This window comes from Augochlora pura, chromosome 7 (genome assembly GCF_028453695.1).
Source record: "Augochlora pura isolate Apur16 chromosome 7, APUR_v2.2.1, whole genome shotgun sequence".
NCBI classification, from domain to species: domain Eukaryota; kingdom Metazoa; phylum Arthropoda; class Insecta; order Hymenoptera; family Halictidae; genus Augochlora; species Augochlora pura.
The window spans coordinates 10,497,623-10,515,639 of NC_135778.1; the positions used below are offsets into that span (position 1 = coordinate 10,497,623).

The 18,017-nt window shown below is 42.0% G+C and overlaps 2 protein-coding genes across 4 annotated transcripts in view; both read left to right on the forward strand.

The window, feature by feature from the left end:
* Positions 1-11,024: 11,024 nt before the first annotated feature.
* Positions 11,025-14,437, forward strand: LOC144473506 (uncharacterized). The gene is given in 4 exon segments (XM_078187424.1): positions 11,025-11,083; positions 12,329-12,576; positions 14,277-14,331; positions 14,333-14,437. Coding segments are annotated over 3 exon segments (336 nt in total). The 5' UTR covers positions 11,025-11,083; positions 12,329-12,400.
* Positions 12,440-18,017, forward strand: part of LOC144472773 (homeobox protein caupolican) — a 153,458-nt gene continuing 147,880 nt past the window's right edge. The window contains exon 1 of one of the 3 annotated variants that reach the window (XM_078186109.1): positions 12,440-12,580. Coding sequence is in view for 2 of the 3 variants with exons in the window: in XM_078186106.1 (XP_078042232.1) it covers positions 15,246-15,407 (162 nt within the window). In the remaining variant the exon portion in view is untranslated. Of the gene's footprint in view, positions 12,581-14,708; positions 15,408-18,017 lie in introns of those variants that run through there. The other 2 variants (XM_078186106.1, XM_078186107.1) reach the window with 2 other exon arrangements.

An 18,017-nucleotide genomic window follows, 5' to 3' on the forward strand; every position in this document is an offset into this window, starting at 1 on the left:
CCGCCAGCGGCTGATCGAGGACGCTGTCGATAAAAACGACCTCTGCGCCACTTTTGCACGCACACGCGCGCGTAACGGTCTCGCTGTGTTTCTGCATCATGTTCTACTTAGGAATTATAAATCAGGAAGATAGTGGTATCCACTTATATTGCATTTTACACGTATTTTCCCGTCAGATTTTTTTATTAAATCGTGATTGATGTACAGACGTTAGTTGCAGTGATCATTATTGTTGAAAGATTGGAAAGATTTATGCAATTCTACTATGCAATACACGGAACGAGACAGATGTTGTTTAGTTTCAGTTTCTTGTATCGAAAATTCATTTTATTTAATTATATCATTCTGTATTTTTAGGTACGTGTTGAATGTCGTTCGGTTATATAGAATAAATTTCTTAATAATTTGACTAGATAATATTGCTTAAAGTAGTTAATATATGTACTTTATAATCATTTCTCTCGCAATTAATAAAACTAAATTTTAACTTGAAATATTAAATATAAGATATAATATATAATACTTAAAACCAGTTTGAATCATTATGGTTTAAAGAAAATTTAAGCTTTTAATTGAATCCCTTGTATTTCGAGACTTGATTTCATCTATGTTTAAGTGGAATTTAAATTAAATTAGAGGTCTGGTTAATTTAAATTCTCAGTTTCGCTTTACTTAATTGCAACTATTCACGTGGGAGATCTAACTTTGAAAGTGTCACATCGAAGTATAATTAATTTACCAGTTCGGAGAAGAATTCTGCAGTTACGCAACACTGTAGTCACATATAATTCATTTACCTGCCGTGTGGCAGACAACGTGTTAATTTTACGACTCAATAATTTTATTGACGTATGTAAATGATTGACCAAAGGTATAAATAGTTCTATGTAAATTACGCCTGAATTATAACGTGTCAAACACGATACTGTCGAGACATTTATTTCTCTCTGATCCAATACAAGAAAAACCAGTGAACGCAATGAAAAAAGATGGTTATTCAAGAGCGCAGAGTTAAGTCACGCCAATTAATGCGCTAGAATTCGAAGCCTAATTCAATTATTATTTACGGATGGTTTTTAAAACGAGCGCCTTCAAGTAAATTCAACGAACTCCGTAGTTCGGAAGAGTATATGCCGAAATTATGCAGGTTGAGCTGATTCGCAAATACACATAACGAAATGCAAATTGTTCCTTTCCATCAGAGCGGTAACGGAACAGCCCGCGCGTTCGATGCGCCACCGGAAGGAAAAGCTTTTGTAACAAGTGAACGACGTCTAATTGACGGTTAGAAATGCAAATAAAAATTACGTATGCGTGAAAATGCATACACGTACGCAGCCTGTAATTTCGTTCTTAACAATGTACTAACGAGCGGTAATCACATCGACCAGCCCCGGCGAAAAATGAAATTGGTAACGTCATTAGTAACCAGTGCAATCGTTGCGTCTCATGCATAACGCATAATACGACTCAATTATATCGTATTATAATGGCGACGATAGGGACGTGCACCGGAGTCCCGGCTCTCTGTCGGCGTCGCGACGCGATTGAAAATCACCCGGGGACGCGGCAACCGATTTTTCGCTTCTGCAACTGCAGGCCCGTGTTGAACGAGCGACGATCGAGCCTGACATTCGAATCGCTCGTGCAAATAGACGATTCGCAAAACCTTTTAGCCGTCCGACGCGTTTCATTCCATCCATGCGGACGTCCGGCCGACGAATCCCTCGAATTGACTGGTATTCAAATGAATTTTTATTTCAAACCCGCTTAACTATCGCGTCCTCTTCTATTACAGTCGATAAGTATAAAAATAACGTAATAAATCTGTGCAACGTGATAGTTAAAAAATTATTTCGGAAACTGTCAACGTTCTTCAATATCATGGATGCACAACAATTCGAATATCCTTTCTCACAAAAATCGCATGCAATCCCGTCGATCTCACAATTGCGTATAGGAATTGATTACAGATATTACTATAAATAAAAGAAATTCCGATGTTCGATAAGCTTAAAACATTGTCACAAGTGGAAGTCGATATAAAATTATCTCAAGAGATCAAGGAGCTAATACAAAAAAGGCTCGAAGCTTGCAATATGTTTATTAAAGGCAAATCTGTCTTCTCCAAACGAAAGGAAATGAGATTTTAATAATTATTAATCATGTTTCGTACTATTTGTGTTACTAACGCAACAAGCTGTGAATCACCGGTACGCAAATTATGGACGATATAATGTTCGATTAAAGGAAATTGGTGCTGAGAGTTCATCTGAACGCTCACACGATTTGTTTTGTAGCGACGCGTTTTAATTCCCGGTTAGTATTAGGAAAAGACGATTGGTCTACCATTGATTAAATTCCACGCCAATTGGATTAGAAAAGGTGCCCAATTAGCCGGATAAACTCTGCAGGATCAATCTCCGATAAACTCGTTTACAAATGCAAAAGACATCCTGCTACACGAACATAATTGAGTCCCGCTGTCGCGAGATGTTAACTGGTACGGGTAATGTTGTAATCCCTGAGAAATAGTCGATTAGTTTCCAATCAAATGAAGCGGATAAATGTTTGATTTAATCGTGGTACACAACGGTGTATGCCGGTGCCGGGAATACTCGATGATTTGCATAATATTTATAATCCGGCGAACGATCCAGATACAGTAATACTACGTTGATCGCTGTCGCGTTGCCTCGGTTCACTGTCGCTTTTTGCTCCTACCATTTCGCAGAGTGCCGCAGCCTTTGTTTTACAAACTGACGCAAAAAGCGCAGCATTTAAAATTTCGTGTACTTCTATTAGAGGGAAATGGTAACCTTCGACAATGGGAAACTCTAACTATACATACATACATACATTGACAACACAACTTTGTTGATTTATCCAGTCTATGACGTAGTGTTTCATTTAATCCTTTTCGGTCGTATAAGGTTATACATAGATGTCACGCTGGTCAGAATTAATTTTCGTTGAATTAACAGTAATATATAATATACAAGATTAAGAAGGAAAAACAAAATTTATGACACGTTTCAATATTTATGTGGATATAAAAAATATAAATAAATAGCTTTGATGACTGACAGTGAACACACGATCGTAAAGGGATAAATTAGGTTGCCAATAATCTATTCATCCAGCACACGGTTTCTTACATTTGAGAAGAATTTATTTTCTTAATATGTTTAATAAATATGAGTTTTATTCCTTAATGCGCTCCATTATGAATTTTCTAATTATTATTTTTAACAAAATTACTATAATATTTTCTCAAACCCTACCTAATTACACCAACATTACTTAGCTTTTTCGCTTATGTTAGGCATACATTTTCGGCTGCCACTGAAAGTGCTAATAACAATATGCATTATGGCAGAATAGAACTCCCTACTTTATTTTCACTTGAAAGAAGTTCTTAGTGAACGACGCAAGCCTAGCCATGAGTTTTCCGCGACCAAATTTTTCTCCAAAATAAATCTCGTAGTCTGTAATATCTTTCAGAAACATAAATCTGCGACAGACAAAAATGGGGGCATCTATGCGTGCATCACGCACTCTTAGACGCGTGTCCCGGTAACAGGAAGCGGAGGTGCGCGCCTCTCATAACGAAACCCCTACGTTCGGCGATATTCTAATGAAACGGCGTGTAATGATTGAGCCGGGCGCGCTCGGAGCGGCCGAACGGGCCGGTCGTCTCGCTGGCTCCCGTAGTTTAAACATTCTTAATGGCGGCGATTAATCCCCGCCTCGGAAAGCAACTGATAAACCCGGTTGAGCGGCGTGGCTGCGAACGCGCGTTTAAATAGCGTCTTTTGTAACGCGTGTTACAGGGGTCGTCGCGGGATCAGAGATCTCGCATCGATTAAAGTAATTACAAGTCGCGACTGAGCTGGCGCGGGCGGATACACCTCTAAATAAGAGAAACGAAAACGACAGAAAAAGGAGAGGAGAGGGGATTGCAGAAAAGAGAAATACAAATACATTTCTGAATGCGAACAGGAGCGTATCAGGCATCTCGGTATAGATCAGATGGTAATCTGTGTCGCTCTCTCCCTCTATTTCTCTCTCTCTCTCTCTCTCTCTCTCTCTCTCGGACCTGGTAGCCGACAGTGTTTCTTTTGATACGATTCTATGCCCCGGCGAGGATTGATGCGCGAGATTGGCCGTGGTATTTCCGCGAACAAAATGCGCGCGGCCAAAGAGGTCGGCTCCGGGGGCGAAGCGGTCGCAGCAAGAAGAACGAGCGGTCGGGTACGAGGACAAAGGAATCGCGTCGACGCCCCGTGGCCCCGTAGGTGCATCCACGATATCATCTACCCATGTTCCCCTGCGTTATGCTTATGCTCGTGCATACGTAAAAGATCCGCGCTCGCCGGACTGCAGCCGACGCCGCCGCTGCAGCCGCCGCCGCCGTCGCCGCGGATGCAAGAGCGTTGCAGCAGCGCTTTATCCGCCCGCAGCGCAAACTGTAAAAGAGCCCCGTGTGATCTACCGCCCAGTGATATGTCGCCGCTGGGATTCCGAGGGGCGACCCCCCTCGAGCACCTACGAGCTTCTTTTTCCCTCGTCGGACTTACCCGGCCGTTTGTTCTCGCGCCATTTTAATTAATTCTTGGACAATGCAACAGGGGAATGCCTTGCATCTTTTTTTTCTTCTATCTTCCCCTCTCTATCTCTCACGTTTCTTTCTTTCAGTCGCGTTTTTGCCTCGGCCACGGTTATCCGACCGTGTACAAGAATTCATTATGTAATGTATGGTTTCCGCTGACTTCTCTCACCCTTGGGCCACTTAAAACGCACCTCGGCGCCGCGAGCTGACTCGATCTTTGGACGCACGATTTTTTTTTTGAGGATAGAGGTAATAAGAGTTACTCGCTCAGCCTTGGCCGTTAAACTTCTGAACAATCCTGGCACTGCGTGATGACACAGTTTTGCGTTTTTCCTGGGAATTATACACGCGGGCAGTTGGTCTTGATTAACTCGTGGATAGGAAATTCTTGCGTTCAGAACTTACGAGTTAAATTGGATCTGCAACTACTCTGTAACTTGATTCTATTTTTACCATACCTGTTGTCTGCTTTTTCTCCAGTTCTTCATCTCCTGCCTCTGTACCCTTTTCTATCTATCTTTGCTTCTCTTTCTGTTGCCTAGACATAATTAATGCCCATTGTACAGGTGAACAGCTAAATAACCAATCAGTGAAAGTCCATTGAGTTTAAAACTGGGTTAATTAAGGATTTTGCTAAATAGTTGCAAGAACTAACAAATCACTAATAATGTAAAACACAATTTTTATCACAAGAGGATTTGTAAATCAACCTAAGTGGAAGGGAAATAAACGAAAAATGTCGATGTTCTTTTAGAAAAAACAATTTTAACTGAATTATGTGTGGTTTATTTATGAAGGAACCGACTGTATTGATTTACCGATTGAAAGATTCTGTTTGCACTGCATAACTCGTTTTCAAGAAAAAGTGGACTTCCATCGACTTCCTTCTGAACCGTCTATACACAGTGGGAAGCAAAATTGAGTCAATACTTTCGAAACTGATCTAAATGATTTGAATTTTCCTATACGTGTTAGAAGCACTAGTTCACTGTACACTAATTTAAATACTTCTTTAAAATTTCACTTCTATTTGAAATAAAAAATATACAAAGAAGCTATCATTTTTTTACTTTCTTATCTGAGCTTACAATGAAAATTTAAAAAATGCATTTGGTACTTTTATACATGTTGATCACTTTTTCAATTGTTACATGATCAAGCTACAGTCACTGAAATGTGTAAAAATTGCCTGTTTTTGGTTGAAATTCGTGAAAAGCTATGATCTTTGCGATCTTTAATTATTTACAGCTCATGACAAAGTCAATACATTTCGATTCAATTCTCAACATGTATATAAGTTACTAAGACGTACCAAGGGTATTTTTCAAATTTTCATTATAAGCTTAGATATAAGGTGAAAGAACAGCAGCATTTCCTTCTAAAATGCACAGAAAAATTTGAGTCATTTAATCCAGTTTTAAAAAAGTTATACCATTTTCAAAGTGTTGATTCAATTTTAGTCGTCACTGCAGTTTTCAACACTTTCATCGGAAAACAAAGTACAGACATTTAATATCATACGAATTCCGTATACACAGTATATGTAATGGAGTTAGCAACACGTAGAACAAGGTACGTATTCATTTCAATCCGATAGTCAGAGATTAATTTTGAGCGAGTACATCCTGTAAAGCCGGTTCATTTATAGAATAAGTTCATCGAAAGAACGTCTGGATAAGTTTCTCGCGTGAATGATCAAAGCGTAACCAATTTCTATTTACAGAAGAACGCGAACAATGAGGTTCGCGGTCGCAGCCCCATCGCTAATTTCCGTATTCGAGCCGCATTATCTACATTCTGCGGTTCTCCAGAACTGTTTAGCGGAATATGCGGAACAAGCATTAGCGCCGGCTCCGTTTTTGCTAAAGCAACTGAAGCGCACGCTCATGCATGCGTGCAAGACGCCGGAAACGCGATGCGCTCGCAATCCCGTCGCTTTTCCCATGGAAAAAGGTGTGATACAAAAAAATTGTGTGAATGTGGTCAAAAAGTTCCCGGTGAGGTGTAGAAACAAAACGTGGAATTATTAAAGAATCCAAAGTGTCGTGCAAAAACAATATTATGAAGCTTGAATACTTTATGAGAAAAGTAACTAGGAAGAAAACAAATCAGTAGATGCAGTGGATAAATTTAACAATGCTGTTAGATTATCTCTAACTAATTAAGAATGTTAAGAATGAAAACAAATCTTTACTTAATACGAATTGCAGACAGTTAAATCACATATTAACTTAACGTTATGTACAAAATTAGTAAAATACGACACGTTACAATACTTTCGTAAAAATTCGATACCTCGCGTATTATTTTCAACTATTCTTTATTTCAACTCATACAATTTTGCGAATCTTGCTACACTTCTCGAACACTTCAGCGTATAATTGTTGCGACCCATACGCTTGAACAGCTGTATAATTTAATAAGTATGTAAGTTGTCCAACCTATTTCAGCTAACAGACAGCCATATTAAAATGGCTTTTGAAGCTGCGAACAATTAATTCAAATTTTCCCAATGTTACAAAGCAATGACCCAAACTTTTCGAAACATTTCAATCACTTCGAGGTCGGCAGTTACAAGAGGTCGCCGATGGCGTGGCAAAGAGGTTGTCGACGGATTTCCCTCGTTCTATGATATCCATATAAAGAGGTTGCAGTGGAGATCAGATCACCGACTCATATATTCGTCCATAATTGGAACGGCGGCGCGCGCGCTATATAAAACGTCCCGTATAAAGAGCGCACTTTGGCGGGTTTCTTGCGCGGTTTTTAGTCCTCGTACCTTCGGTGGTCTCGTTAGAAGGACAGTGGGAGGTCCGGCTGAAAAACCGGCAATAACGCGTAACAAACCCCCAGTCGGTTTCTAGTACAAACTCGTAATTCCGAGTGACCAAAAAACGTCACCGGGGAGGAGGGCTCGGGCAGAGAAGAACAAAAGGAAGGGACTCGAGCGGGAGAGACGGTGAATGAAAGTCCTGGGATGCGTTATACGTCCGCGACATTAAAAGTCCCGATCGTTTCGGAACAGTTATCGCGATTAATGCGTATCGGTAACAAGTTCTCGTTCTGATTGGGAATAAATTTCGCCGGCAACATAAGGGATATACGTCGCATGTTAAAATATAGTATAACCGGGTGAGGAGGAAGATAAGGGAGTGAAAGAGAGTAAGGGAGAGAGAGAGAGAGAGAGAGAGAGAGAGAGAGCGCACTTCCTCTTCAGGGGCCACGTACACACGGCGCCGAGCGAACGTGAAACGTTTCGCTGAACAGAGTTATGGGCTCTAATGAGTCGAGGGGTTAAAAGCGCAAGTCCCGATCTCCTCACAGTATAAGAAGAGAGCTAAAACCCTATCGGACCGTTCAATCTATCCTGACTACCGTTTACCACGGCGTCGTTTAAAGTGGCCACAGGTGCTCCCGCTCGTATATACGCTCGTTTCCCGGTACCAAAACGACCGAAAAGAAGCCGGCAAAGAATCGGCACCGAGTGCGTGGCCGAGTATCGGTGTTTGGCTTTCTCATAGTTTGAACCGGCGGATTTTTAGCACTTGATCCTGCTCGAGAACCGTTCGCAGCCAGTTCGGACTTCAAAGATTGGTGATCGAGCTGTCCGCCTCTATACAGGCATTACATATTATCGTGGTCGGCATCCAACCGAACCCCGTGTCCGCAAAGCGGCTTTCCGTGCATACAAAGTCGAGGGCTCGATCAACACTCTACTCTACGGGGTCGCGATGTCCTCGCGTCGGTCGCTAGAACCGCGGAAAAGAGCAAAATATACTTTGCCAAGTACACCTCGGCAAGGCTAATAGCGGAGCCGCCTGTGCTACCGCCAATTACACGGGACGGGGAAATTCAATGGTATTTGCTCCGACGTTTGTCATTAAATTTTTACCTGGGTTGTGCAAACCCCCATCAAATCGTGGCTACTACTTCGGACCTTCTGTATCTTCGATTTATGACAATATTGGTCCTATCAATTGTCGACGACAAATACCTTTGTAAGGATATAATATTAACGTATCTAGATTGTGGCGGATAATGGACCCACTAAAATAATCAAACTATTGTAAGTAAAAAAGAATGAAACTATTTATTTTAGGTAATAGCGTATTAAAGGAAAAACACCCGGTCACTACAGATCTCCTTCGAATTATCTTTTTAGTAATTACACAATCCTTAAGCAATCCTTTGCATACTACTTCAGTATACTGCTACTATTAATACATATAGTACTTGTATTGTTAATAATAATAATGGTAATAATAATCCCATCATTTTATATGGAATTGTCCTGCTACCTCGTTAATTTATGGATTTCGCTTATTTCTGCCATTTATTTATCTTCGTACTTATTCAGGTAATTTTCATATTTTCATATTCGCTCACACAAACGACAAGCCTTTATTTACTACTCGTTCAATGAAATTTGTGGCAAACGCATGTATATAATACGACAATTTTCCCACAACTCATTATGCTGTACCGATGCTAGAATGTAATTATTAAGGAAAAAACGCATAAGTGGATAAAAACATACTTGTAAATCACCAGTATCAAGCCACGTTATTGCAAATGAACGGCAGCTGCAGAAAATTGTAGACTGGAGTAAATATGGGTCTCACTGCTCGTCGATGAAATAAAATATTGTTGCCGACACTTCGAAATATAAGTGGAAAGCTTAATTGCATAGTAAGATAGAGTGCGTTCTAAAAAGAACGGAATCAGGAACTGAGTAATGACATGAGGAGGTTACCTCTATTTTTTGCTATGTTTTTATGTCGCTGGCTTTTTTATCGATACATATAGACATTGTAATTACATCATGTAGTACAGCTTTAAATACATTTGAATTACAGTGTAAACCATCTGACAAAGAAGGAATTTTAAACATAAAATAGACAACATGAGATTGAAAGAATGTTAGGATAATATTCTGTAATTTTACTTTGTAATATATATATGTTATATCTGTGTAAAGAGTATCTTAACCGATGATTTCTGCCTTCCGAATGTTATAAAAAAAAATGAATCAAGGTAGCAAACTTTAATTCTTTTAATATTACAGATGTTTCAAATTTACGATGAATTAAATTAAATCATACAATTGTGAAGTATTAAAAAAAACGATCGAAAGTCTGAATACATATATTTTTGTTATTTTTATCAAGTAATAGAAAAGAGTTGCTTTTGCTCGTTATATAAATTGGCGCGTTACGCCACTGTGATGTCGCCGGCTGTCAAGCGATACCTTGCGCGTTGCACCACTGTGGTGAGGCCGGATAGCATGGTGTTAAAAAAGACAATAACACAGTATAATCGGGGAGAGAGAATAATGAGAGACAGATTTCGACCGAAGCAACGGCAGCTTTTATCGACGCGAGGATGTCGCAGCCGAGCCAACGATCAATCTTTGATGCGTCGACCCGTGCCATTTCGGAGTGTGTCGGGGCGATAATAACGACTGCCAAGTGGCGACTATTAGTAGCGTTTTAAGCCAGGTATGCCAGTCGACCGGTAGGACAGGGATGAAATTAAAACGCCGGCAGGTGGTGGGGAGGAATTGAATCGAATAGCGTGGGGTTGGTCGAAACGACTGCCGAGGCGCGGATCGTTGGAGAGGGTCGGGTAGCGAGCGGAAGAGGGCCGAAAGTACTATCGACGATTCGTGTCGCTGTCAGTAACTACGCATTAACGCATTCATATCGCATTCCGACCCTCCGCTTGACCGGTGTCCACGCGATCGTTTCCACGAGCCCAAGCTAGTCGTCCGCGGCCCCGAAAGTAGCCACCATGCGATCAGGGTTGCGCTCGGACATCGCGTCGCGAGCTCGCAAAAACCCTGTCGGACATTCCACTCGGTGCAGCTACTTAGAACGCCTAACTCTGGGACCGGCGAAAAGTGTGCCAGCAAATATGGGGGCCTCCCAGTGACGTCGTCGCCCGGCCAAGGTGCCATTATTGCTCGTGTCGCGACACGTGTCCCGCGTTCTGTCACCTATCGCGTGTCGTTCCTCCTCACGTCTGCAATTTGTTGCCGAGGCACCGCAAGAAGTAGCGGAAAAAGCCGCTGATGATCCACGGTGACAGCATGTAATAAACCGAGGCCTGCCAGGCCCGTAATTTGTACCCTGCAATACATTTGGTTCACGTTTCATGACTTCTCCACGGTATCTCTTACAAAGTATACATTCTCGAGTGACGCTCCGGGGCTATATTATTAGCTACGAAAATTACGCTGATTTGCATTACGCAGTCGTGAACTTGTTCCTGGAAACCGTGCCGGAAGATGCTCAAGATCAATCAGTTTTCGCGTTTCTAGAGGACTGCCGTTTTTTCGAGTCTGGTACATGAAATTTGGATTTCTAAAGAAAGCTGGGACTTCAACGCCTCCGTTATCCCTCTTCTTGCTCACCCTCGAGCTACATTTGCGTGCAGTGCTACTGTATTTGAAAACCTTGCTGCAAATACCAGGTAGATATATTTTCTAGTCATTTTTTCGTTCATGGAGAAACCAAGCTATTCGTGCTTTACTACGCGCACACCCAATGCTGTCTTTTTGCACTCCTAATGAATTGGAATGCTACAGTGTGAACCGTAGGAATTAGACACACGATGCAAACAGTATTCTAAGCTAGCCAACTTTGTCTAGTTTAAAATTATTGGTAGGTATTCGGTGGATTCTCGCTCGGCTTCAACAACCGATTATTCTTATAAGAAAAAGAGAATTCAAAATAATCAAATTAATCATATATGAGGTATTGTAACAAACTGAATTTTACTAGCATGTTTAAGCTACTCTTTAAGTTTCTTCTTGAGTTTGCTTTCGCGTTTCATCATTTCGAATCTCAGTTTTGTTGGTCAAATTACTGAAATTTTGATGCAATTTTTGCTATTGATTTGCGGCATTTAACGTGTTAACAAAGAATTTATATCTGTCTGGAAAAACAATCGAGGGAGGAAAATATGTGAAAGGAGAACAACCATGAATGGGATATAACAATTATTTCAAAAATTGTGAATTATTTCATAATAAAATTACACTAATTTTGTAACTATATTATTTTGCACACTTAATCACGTTCAATGTGAACCACTACAAGTGAATTATGTCGGACAATTCATTTTTACTATGCTTGAAAATAATGTACTGTTAATTTTGATAGAACCTTTAGTTATTGCATTGGATTAGGTATTTCTTCAAGAAAATTTACATGTAGCATCGAATGGTAATCAAAATAGTAAATAAACAAGTTAAATTTGTAATGTTATTGCGATATCTATGAATGGCGCACACAAAATGTTATAGGTCCGTAGTAACTGGATTAATGAAACATGCGGCATGAAAATAGCCCCAAAACTGTTTTCTTATTACGTCATCAATTTTTAAATTTAGATCTCAAATAATTTTTGTTAATCTTCTTCAGTTTCTATTTATATATTTACAATCAGTAGAAAACAATACTTACAAGATTAATAACAATATTTCTTTATTTTTCACACGGTTCCATCCAATAAAACCAATTGGTGAACCTTTTAGAAATTTCTTAAAATTAAAAATAGAACGAGTAAAATAGGAGAAACTGATTGACGCTATGCGTTCTCGTAGTAAGAACAACTAATCTTTCAAATGTTCAAACTAGAATTAGGTTAGTCGTTTTGCTTATTTTTTCGTTATCTAGTAGAAGTGTCTCATTTATGGCAGTGTTCTCCTACAAGGTTCGCGTGTAGGAGAACGCGGCGTCGACGAGTCGGAATGACGAGCCAGTCTACCTGGCGACATGGTGGCAAATGGCAGGCATTCGCGACGGTTCCGTTCGAGCGGAAAGGAAGATCCGGATCGGCAGGATCTGCGATCGCCGGTCCATGCCGAGAGGGCTTTGTAAGTTCGCGCACGAGGTCCGCGTCGTCCCGGAGAGGCTGCCACGCCGCCCACGTCGTCGCCGATTATCGGAGAGGTATACGTGAAAGGTAAGGGCAGCCCGATCGAGGATAACGATCGTTTATCGGCGCCAACGCGCGCGCTATCGTTCCCCTGCCTCCCCTAGCATGTCGACAGATCGATTCAAGGAAATGGAGAATTGCGGTAATTGCGATAAGTGAACGCGGTATACGTTCACCTGGGACGACGATGGCTAGCTCGCCGGAAAGGTGTTAATCCGCGAGCCCTGCCGCAAAGATTTACGACGCGAGTCGATATCGCCGAGCTCTCGATTCTACGTCGCGAATGAAATCTGTGGCTGCGAGGAAGAACGCCGCGATTCACATGTTCGCACTTCCGAGATATTGTCGCTTAAAGTCACTAATGCTTCCTATCAGTAGGGTATTAAATTGCATGATCTTTTTTTAAGTTTTCAGAATTTCTTGCTAACAATCGATTAATGCTTTAACTTATATATTTTGAAATCGTGGCTTGCTGTGCTTTTTCTTATAGCCACAAAAATGTCGGTTCGCCGAGTCGTCGTTTACGTTTCGTCGGGGTGCGTTTCTCGCGCCTCGAAGAGGATGGATGATTCATTTGCATTACGGAGACGTGACTTCGAAGCTCGCGATCTTGAGTCGCCAAATGCTGATCACAGTTTCGATGTTTGGAATTGGGTTATCTCCAACGATGGCTTCATTTTTGGAAACTATAACGAAAGGCGGATGCGTTCGCTCTTCCTGAACGTCGTTAAGACATTCGTGATGAATGTCATACGTGCGTGATATCCACGATCTCGTAGCTTACGTAAAAATAGATTACCCAGGAAGACAATTTTGTTTTGCTAAGTTGTTTCAATATCTCGTAATAGAGATACGTTAGATTTAGTAAAATATTCGAGCAATGAAGATAAATGACGAAAGACTTAATGGTCGCGAACGTCTTAATATCGTCAGCCGCCTGTCTTACAAAGGGACCGAAAATAGACAAAAATTTGTGCCAGCTAAAACCTCAGTTTGAAGATACGTTGGAACACTTAATCTACAGCAAAACGTGTGCAAAATATGACAGGAACGTTTCGATTAAAGATGGCCGTCTTAATGAAAAGTAATTGGAAAGATCGCAGAGATACAATGAAAACAGTTATTAACTTCATAAACGGGCACCACGTTGGAGGATTGAAGTGATGTTTTAAAGTAAAAATTTCCTGGCTACAGTTAATCAGAAGAAAGAATAGTAGCGAGCATCGAGAAACAGGAAGCAGGAAGTTCTAATAACTACATTGCAATTTCCGGCTTCTAAACCGCCATGCAAGTTCAGTAAACTTATCCAATTTAAACGCATGGCCATTCTATAACGATCCCAAGATGGAAACGGCCACCGCCTCTTTCAAAGGAACCTCGTCAATCTCGAACTACAAACGCGATTCCACAGCAAGCTAGCAAATACAATTAACCAAGATTCCGGAATGGTACTCCAGAAAACCGTGTTTGCACAGCGGAGAGGCCATCGTTTGCGATACGCGGTTCCGATCGGTCCTCAAGATCGTTTGAATAGTGTTCCGCAACAAAGTGTCCCGACAATCGGAACTTGCCCCCCTCGGGTTCGGAGACCAGCAGGAGCCGAGGATGCTAGCACTGAAGAGTAGGAAGGTATGTTCCCTCGGACGGGTTCGCGGAAAAGAGTGTCGCCGTGGGGGGCAAGTAAACGGGGTACGCGGGAGCGGCGTGTACGGCGGAATATAAGTGAAATCGCAATAATTACCGGCGGCACGGATCAGAAATCCTGCAATACGGTAGTCGGGTAGGCGGTATGGGCTCCGAACAGGCGCATACAGGTATACGCAAGCTCTTTGTCGGGCGGAGGTGGAGTACGGGTTATATTGGCGCCACCTCCTGCACGGTTAAGCGAGCGACTAGGGCAGACTTACGCCTTACGCCTCTCTCTCTCTACCCCACCCTCTGTGTCTCGCACCCGTGCACACTCTCCTCTCGCTCTCTCGTTCTCCCTCGCTCTCGTCTCCCCTTTCTCCTTGTCCTCTTTGTCTCTCGCCGGCCTCTCCCCCCTTGGTGCTCCCCTCGCGACACCTCTCGCTCGCTCGCGCTGCCACGCTCTGTTCCGTTCTCTCTCCTCTCTCCTACCTCTTCCACGTTTCGGTTGCTCACTTGCTCGCGCTCGCACGCCTGCTCGCTTGCTCGCGCCGCTAGCTCGCTAGCTCGCTCGCTCACTGCCCTCCCCCTCGCCTGATGCTGCAACTCCGGCTCGGCTAACCCAACCTAACCCGCGGGCCAACTTCATTCCACGCCGACTGACCACCACCGACGGCCGTCGTCGTCCTCGACGCCGTCGTCGTCGTCATAGAACGCGGGTCACGCGACACGCTGTGCGTCGACACGGTTTACCGGTGTGTTTGTGCGTCCTCTGCTCGGCAGCCCCGCTTTTTTCGCGCGCGCGCCACCCCCGCCGAACCCTCTCGCGAGATCCCGAGGGACTATCCGGCTCGCGGATTCAGAGTGACAGCCTTCCGGCCACAGACAATACCCGCCAGCTCGGTGCGACAGAGATAGTGAGTGACTCCGTGGTACCGGCACAGTTACGTTTCTTTCGACCCCCTACCGACCGGAGAACCACCCCGAGACTACCTTGAAGGACAGCTGCATTCGTCGGAGGCCGATCCTCGCTCTCCGGAGACGGTCACAGGGAGGAGCAACCGTCATGGACATGTCGGAAGATTGCTGGGACCACGTGGGACTGCTCCAAGAGGTCTCCGGCTCGGAACCACCCCCGCAACCACCCGCTCCCGACTTCCTAATTCAGCAACAGGAGGTGAGCAGCCGATTTCTTTTCGCTCGACGCGACGCTGCAATCGAGGACCAGGTCGGTACATTCGCTGTTGGAAAAAGCGCGGGAGATACACTTCTCATCTGCGATACACTTTTTACATTTGTTTTCTTGAAAGGGTGCCGGCGGTTTTCGAGCATCGCGTGCGGGACTCTTTTAAATTGGCTATGGGACCACGTGGTGCTCGAAGCACTACTGGCATTCGAATCTGTTCACCTTTGTGTCAGGATTTTTCAGACAGCAAAAATTCTTCAGGATTCCTCGCAAAACATTCATGTTGAACTTTTGAATTTTTGTTGACTGTCTTTTTAGCTTTTGTACGTGGTTAACAATTTTTCACTTTAAGAATTAATTGTTAAAAAATTATGGTTCTTTCTTGATCATTGACAGTGTCCATCTGTAACTTCAGATCTAGGGAAATGAATGTTTAGTTTTATTTCCAATCGTTTCTTCCCTTTTGGACTTGTATAAAATTGATGTTTCTCATTCATACTTTTACAGTAACATTCGAGGTCGTAGATTGCAGTAAAAAGAAAATATTAGAGACAATTCAACAGATTATTTTTATGAAATTATTTTTTTATGAATTTGAAGAAGAAGTCGCAAACGAAAACCAATTTCCACCTTATTTTACCGATTTTATCACAGTTTTCTAATTTATTAATTTGGAATCTGCGTTAATATCGTGTATGACAATATCGTATTCAAACGCGAATATTTTCTAACGAATCGAACATTGTTCACATTGTACGAAGCTTAACGCAAGGAAGTGCAAGTTGCCATCGAATCTCGAATTAAAATTGATACGTAATGCTTTCAAAATTCAGAAACAATTTCGTTTACAACATAACGCATTAGTATACATTGAACCTCGATATAGAAACATAATATTCCAATCTCACGAAAATTCCCCAGCGAATATAGAAAGTAGCTAGAGCGCCTTTTAGAGCAGTCGTCTTCGTGCTAATCTACGGCGTACAAGTGGAACGTTGTTACGCGTTATCGTAACGTTACGAACAGAAGTTGGCATAGCAAAACATTTACTAGACGCGACGCGGTGAAATCCTGGAAACTTGAAGAAATTTCCGACGTCCCTGGAGCCGATAGGAACGTTTCCACGATGTTCAACTTTCACTTGGATCGCTTCACGCCCAATCGCCGAATCGATACTCGATTCCCGTCCCACGGAAGGATCGGCGAAAAGCTTTCGTGCGTGTCTATTCTCGGAGAACAGCGGTTTATACAACGCTCGCCCGCTAACGAAGTTCGATTACAGATATGAAATCAAATCCCTGTGTTCTCCTCTAATTGGCGCATTATAAATTAAAACCGCTTTGCCGTGCACGCAATCACCGGGCTAATTTATCCGACGTCCCGATGCATCGACATTCCGCCGGTGTCCGCCCTCAATAATCCCCGGCGAAACGACGTTGTACCGATTTTAAGGAATTCATTATATCACACCGAATCCTTCGGTGTCCGCGGAACGTTTGACTTTCGCGGGGATTCGCAAGGACCTCCGATCGCATTCTTTCGGCATCGCAGCCTTGGCTTATGGAACTTTGTTGGTGGCCGATCTAAACATCCCGCGATGCGAATCTGTCGAGTAATTACCGACTCTACATACGACGTGGGAAGTTGTAAAAAGTGGTTTCATAGTTGCTTTGCTGTTTCGGACTGCTCGTTTAGTTTAATAAGTGCGGGAGCCGCCAAGGCAACCGCGTTGCTGCAAAGCTGATTGAACGCGCGTTTACCTTAGCCGAGGAAGCCGTTCCAATTATGTAATCTAATTGGGAACCTTTACTTACGAACTTCCCTTCGTCTCGTATATTATTAATGACGAATTCTGATACTCTTGAGCTTAAATTTAACCGGTGAAATTCCGTAAAGAAAATTCGCGTGTCATTTCTATATTCTGTTTTATTTATTCAGTGTACCCGCTGCAGACTTCTGCAAACATCACTTAATCTTCGATTGTTTAATTTATTGTGAAATTTAGTGCTAACTGTTTTGTCATAACTAACCACCACTTTGAAAAACAGCATCGAGGTTGTCAAACACTGTCAAAATTATGGAGACCGTGCCGACATTTCTTGACACGATAAATGGCGAATGTCAACCCCAAAAATTTCCACAAAACCAAAGTCATGTAACCCTAAGATGCTTAAGGTGTTAAATGGTTAAGGTTATTGGAGGGTCGTTCTGTGTCTATATATTATTTTTTCTGTTCGAAATATATTTATTCGATACTGTTAAATAAGTATCGATTAATGCAAGAAAAAAGTATGAAGAATTTATAAAAGAACATACATGTTTACAATTTTGTGGTCATTCTTTAACGCTTCCTTAAGTGTGCTAGGTATAATTAATTTAATCAGAAGTTGCAAATTAAAATTTGTCGTAGGAAATAATAGTTTAACTCTTCTGTATTGTAAAGAACCTTGATAATATTCAGTTTGGTCAATACGTCACAATAATAGCGATTTTCAAATTTTAGTTAAAAATTAGTGTGATTAAAGCGGCACTCGACTTATTAGATCGGATCAAATAAAATTCGAAATAATATTTTGAGTCATCTTATTTAACACGTCAAGTGTTGACAGCTCATTCAAAAAATTCTCACAAAATAAAACTGGTTTACTTAAT